A 5,985-nucleotide genomic window follows, 5' to 3' on the forward strand; every position below is an offset into this window, starting at 1 on the left:
TTTTTTTTTTGGTGGTACCAGGGATTGAACTCAGGACCTTGCACTTGCCAGGCAAGCACTTACTCTACTGAGCTGTCTCCCCAGCCCCTTGAATTTTCGAAAAGGGAACCACAGACTTTTAAAGAAAGACTAAAAATTTCTAGAGCTCTGATTTCTTGAAATATTTTACTTTTATGCAGTAGCCTTGTTTGGTTTTGGTCTTTTTTGATTTTACTGTATTTCTTTGGTTGAATTGCTTATAGGCTTTTCTGTTTTTGGTGCTGAGGACTGAACCCAGGGCTTCCAGCTTGCTAGGCAAGCATTCCACCGCTGAGCCTAATCCCCAGCCGCAATAGTTTACTTTTAAATAAATGTTTTGCTTCTGTATTTCTTACTATATAATTAGATTAGTCCCATTAATTGATGTTGTTTTCACAAAAGATAGTGAAACAAATATTTAAAGATGTGCCTTCAATGTCCTTGGTTGTCTCTTGTCATTAAAATAGCTGTGGTAGGAAGAAGGTGGAGGAAATGGGAAGGAAGAAGGAACAGCGATAAAGGAGTTAAACTGTGCTGTGCACATGTTCCAGTGACACTCAAGGAATGTAAACATTATGGATTGCAACCATGTACTAATAATTTTTTTTAAATAAATGGATATATAAAAAGAAAATAGGTATGATAAGGGTTTCTATCCAAATACAGATTCGGGCCAGGAAGAAGGCTCAGTAGAATAAGCACTTCCCTGGCAAGCACAAGGGCCTGAGTTCAAGCCCCAGTTCCGCAAAACAAACAAACAAAAAGATACAGAATGTGCTGTTATTATAAATGAGGCAATAGATGTACAAGGACTTCAAAATCTTAAAGCGCTATTCAAATGCAAATTATACTGATAAGTGTTCAGAAAGCTTTCACAAAGCAGTTTCATTTTCCCACACTGTGATTTAAAATTGATGATTCTTAAACTTCCTACTTAAAAAAAAATGACATACTAAAAAGAATAAAGAATGATTTAATAAATATCCAGATAACCATAGGAAATTTGTAGTGCAAAATTTGTTATCCTAAGCTTTCCATTCAGTGTCTTAGGCTATAAGCTTTTTTCATGGCATTTCAGTATATACCCTCACTAAGGAAGAAAAATAGACAGGATGCTGAAATATTTGTTGGCTTCATGCATCTAAATATATCATAGTTCATAAACTACTTAAATTCTATATGGGGGAGTACTAGCATTTTCAGAAAATTCTCTATAAATTGTTCATTGTACTTGATCATAGTAATTTCTGTCACCATTTGTAAATAAACTAATTTGATATCCTAATATTTTGTAGCTATCAAATGAAAATTTAAGGACTACCAACTGTCAGTATATTGGAATACTTTGGAGAAATTTTTAACTTTCTTTTTTTCTGATAGACAGTATGCTGGCTATGACTACTCGCAGCCAGGCTCATTTGTCCCTCCAGACATGATGCAGCCGCAGCAGCCGTACACGGGTCAGATTTTCCACCCAGCTCAGGCATATCCTCCTACTCCTCAACCATTGTATGGAAACAACTTCGAGGATGAGCCCCCTTTATTAGAAGGTAGGGTTGGTTGTAACATTTGATGATACAGGTTGAATAAACCTTATTGGAAGTGCTGGGACCGGAAGTGTTTCATTTTGAGTTCTTTTTAATGTTGGAATATTTTCCAACTGGATTGGCATCTCTAATGAGAAATCTAAAAATGCCTAAAATCTGAAACTGTTGGAACATCCTGTTGTTGTTCACAAAGTTTTAGTTTTCAAGTTTTTTATTTTTCCAACTAGAGATGTTCAACCTATACTTTGTAGTATCCAGCCATACAGAAAACATATATTTTTGTTTCGAAAAGTTGTCCTTTCCTTTAAAAGATAGTGTTACAAAGTAGTTTTCTTCCTATTTCAAAGAATATACATAACACTGTCAAAAGGGACTGTATTTTTCATACTTTTTAATAAACTGATAATAAAATGTCAGAAAGCCATCTTTGACTTTTACTTTAAATTAATAATTAAATGCCATCAATGGAAGAAGTGAAAGGAAATAGCATGATTATTATTTTGCATGGAAATATACTAACAGAATTGCTAAAATTACTTAAAAATTACATTTTCAAATTATTTCAAAACCTATAAAGCAATTTTCTGGATTTTGAGAAAGACTTTGAAGATTTATTGAAATATAAATACTCAAGAAAAATTACACGTGTATGAAAACATAGTTTTGTGTACAATTTCATGGGGCCCTCAAGTCTTCCTGTAGTCTCAGGTAAAGAACTCATACTAGTAACCTTGACTGTATTTTTTGGCACTGCAGTAATAACTGAGACATAATGATTGTGTCATCATATCGGTACCTTTTCCACCACTAAACCAGAAGTTACGTACTTTTAGGGCAAACATTACGAACAGCAAAGACTGGCATTCAGAAGTCTGTAAAAGAATATGATTTATAAACCTTTTGATTCTGGGGGTTTCATTATGGTTCCTGTTCCAACATAGATTGTGGTAAATTAAAAGGGTGCCACGAATCTAAGCTGACTTCTTTTCTCTTCCTTTAGAGTTAGGTATCAATTTTGACCACATCTGGCAGAAAACACTAACAGTGCTACATCCATTAAAAGTAGCAGATGGCAGCATCATGAATGAAACTGACTTGGCAGGACCAATGGTTTTTTGCCTTGCCTTTGGAGCCACATTGTTATTGGTAAGTTTTTAATTTGATGTCTCAGTGTGTGCTTAAATGACAAATGTTACAAAAGCTATTTTTAAAATTATTTATTTATTTAATACAGGGTCTTGCTACGTAGTTCAGACTCAATGATCCTCCTTTCTCAACCTTCCCAGCACTGGGATTACAGGCATGTACTACCACGCCCAGTTTTAGGGCTGGCATGGCGTGTGGTACTGGGGCTTGAACTCATATCCTTGCGCTTGCCAGGCAGGCACTTAGACTGCTGAGCTATCTCCCCAGCCCCAAAAGCCATTTTTAAAACTGCTTATATTTTAAGTCTTCAGTTGGTTGGTATAACTTCTTAGTATAAGTCCAGTTATTGGGTAAAGCACAACAAGAATTAAAGAAAAAATATAAGTAAATAATATGTGTGACTTCAGTACTTCATTAGAATTGTGTTTTATCACTTTTCTTTTCAGACAATATTTTTTTCCCTATTGCTCTTCTTTAAAGTAAAGATAACAATTTTTAATGCTTAGAGTTTTGTTATTTTGCTGATGACTACTTTTCTATATATTTTAACTTATAGTACATTAAAACAAAAGTTTTTGTCCTGTCTCCTACCTACTGAAGAATGTTAATCATTTTGGAAATGATAAGCATTTATAATGATAACTAATGCACTTGTTTATCTTCTGTTTGAATTACAAGGGATAGATAATGTAAGGGTAGAAGACAGAGTTTTTAGCCAGAGGGGCTGGACTTGAGCTCAGGTTTCCTACTTTGTTCTTGATTAAATTATTTAATCCTTCAGCTCCTTGACAAGGAGGTGTCCTGCCCACTCACAGGATTGTTTTGAAAATAAAACAAGACAGACTATGTGAATGCATCTTGAAAAGTTAAAAAGTATATGCAAATATGAGATGTTATTATTACTGTATGATGAATTCATCAGTGAACTACCTCAGCTTTCTCCACCTTCCACATGCTCTTAATCAAATATTTACAATTACATTTTGAATCAACAAAAATCTCAGTGAATTTTTTCCATTCATTATAACTTACAGGGATACTCTCCAGATTGAGTCTTACATTTGGAAAACCTGGTACATTTTGAACAGTTCCCCATAGACTGATTTTAGTGATATGACCTGAATGTAGTACTTTTTCACATAACTTGACTAGTAAGGTAGTTCCAACTTAGGTAATCTTTGCTGTTTGAAAACCGTAGTGATTTCATTTACAAGAGCAGAATTGTTAAACTGATTCCTTTTTTTTTTTTTTTTTTTTCTTATCTAAGGACTGTAATAACAGTCATTTGGAAAAGTAATGAAAGACAAAAATATAATTCAGTTATAGTCCTTTTTTGTTTTCTCTTTCCTTCCCCACAGACCCTTAGCCCCCTATTTACCCTGGCTGCTTTTATCTTTCCTAATACCATATAAAATGAATAATGAAATTATTTCTGCTGTTAGACTGTGGCTATATATGTCCATGAGAATTAGACGCCTTGGTTCATTTTGAGAACGTAGGTGCTTTGAGTGCTAGTAGCAATTATCCAAACATTTTAAATAGCTTTTCACCTTTGTATTTTATTTGCTTAGAGTCAAAGTCCCTTTTAGAAATAAGCTGGAGAACCAAATTATCTCTGTATTAGAAGGTGATTCTTTAACATTAACAAGGCTATGAAACCTAGTCTGCTCTTTTACTCCCCTGCATGAAGTATATTTATTGCTGTAGACTTTGATCATGAAGTCAGTAACTTCACATGTGCCATTTAAAGTGAAATAAAGTGAAGAGTAATTTAACTTTTGTCCTTTTTGTTATTTTTCTTTACTCATAGGCTGGCAAAATCCAGTTTGGCTATGTATATGGAATCAGTGCGATTGGATGTCTAGGAATGTTTTGCTTATTAAACTTAATGAGTATGACAGGCGTTTCATTTGGTTGTGTAGCAAGTGTCCTTGGATATTGTCTTCTTCCCATGATCCTACTTTCCAGCTTTGCAGTGATATGTTCTTTACAGTAAGTGCTAATCTTTATTATGGAATTCAACTGATTCTATTTAATAGGGTTTGCCTCACCTTCTGTTCAAGATAATCATTGATTCAATGAGACAGGGAATGGTAGATTCACTAAGATAGTATGATAATGCCTCTCTTAGACAGGGACTGCTATATGTTTTTGGAAGATGAACAGTGAAAGTAGTAATAAGTTTTGAACTCGTTCATACTATTTCTGTTTTATGTGTGATGAAAAATTTAACTACTTTTGTTTATTGACCAATATCACAGTAACAGATCAAATAGTTGTGATCCTTAAAGAGAACAGAAAAGTTCAAGTCATTAGTGTTGAAATTATGTTTATCCTTTGGATGCTTTAGAGCATGCCAGATTTCTTGACCTTTAGGCATATGCAGAACTATGAGTAGTTAATTCTGTATTCTTTATTTTGCAAGTTAGTAAGGCATAACATATGTGAATTAATGTCACAATGACCCGTCAGCATTCCAAGCATCTCCTTGTAGCTAGTTCTGCACCAGCGACCAGGCTTCATTACACTAAGTAAGTTATACTTAGAAAGCTAAAGTGGAGTTAGGAGAAAAGCATGTATCAACTATTTGTCTCGTAATAGAAGTTTGACAGGGTAATGACTTTATAGCATTCTATTTTTTGAACAAAAATGGTTTGGATTTTCATTGAGGAAATGGCTTCATCCTTATTTGTTGAGAATCAACATGTTAATGTTTGAATTTTAGAGAATTGATTTTTTTTACCAATACACTATTGCTCACCCAGGAACAATTTTGTTTCCCAGGGAATGTTTGGTAATGTCTGGTGGTAATTTTGATGTCACCTCTGAGGGTTAGTGACATGCTGGCACCTTGGTAGAGACTAGGGATGCTGCTGAACATCCTCACAGTGCTCAGAACAGCCATTACAACGAGGATATGTCTGGCCCAAATGTCAAAGTGCCAAAGTTGGGAAGTCTTGTATTTTGAAAGACAAGTGTAGTTATAAATGAGATTTTTAGTCACATGAAATGACTTAACATCATTGAATTCACCATGGGGGTTCATTTAGCACCTGGGGGGGAAAAATCAATTATTTGTACATATGTCTGCATATGGATTTAAAATGCTTTTCTTTAGAACAAATGATTGTCGTGTTCTTACATAACTAATCTCCCTCCCTTTTCTTTTGTGCTTACAGAGGAATGTTAGGAATCATTCTCACTGCTGGGATTATTGGATGGTGTAGTTTTTCTGCTTCCAAGATTTTTATTTCTGCTTTAGCCATGGAAGGAC

The 5,985-nt window shown here is 34.5% G+C and overlaps 1 protein-coding gene across 1 annotated transcript in view; it reads left to right on the forward strand.

Moving 5' to 3' along the window:
* Positions 1–5,981, forward strand: part of Yipf5 (Yip1 domain family member 5) — a gene marked incomplete at its 3' end in the record, with an annotated part of 12,195 nt that extends 6,214 nt beyond the window's left edge. Inside the window, exons 3-6 of the mRNA XM_004643872.2 lie at positions 1,399–1,568; positions 2,566–2,711; positions 4,522–4,703; positions 5,891–5,981. Coding sequence (XP_004643929.1) covers positions 1,399–1,568; positions 2,566–2,711; positions 4,522–4,703; positions 5,891–5,981 — 589 coding nt within the window. The remainder of the gene's footprint in view (positions 1–1,398; positions 1,569–2,565; positions 2,712–4,521; positions 4,704–5,890) is intronic.
* Positions 5,982–5,985: the final 4 nt, after the last annotated feature.

The sequence above is a fragment of the Octodon degus genome, unplaced genomic scaffold (genome assembly GCF_000260255.1).
Source record: "Octodon degus isolate 3935 unplaced genomic scaffold, OctDeg1.0 scaffold00185, whole genome shotgun sequence".
In the NCBI taxonomy this organism is placed as follows: domain Eukaryota; kingdom Metazoa; phylum Chordata; class Mammalia; order Rodentia; family Octodontidae; genus Octodon; species Octodon degus.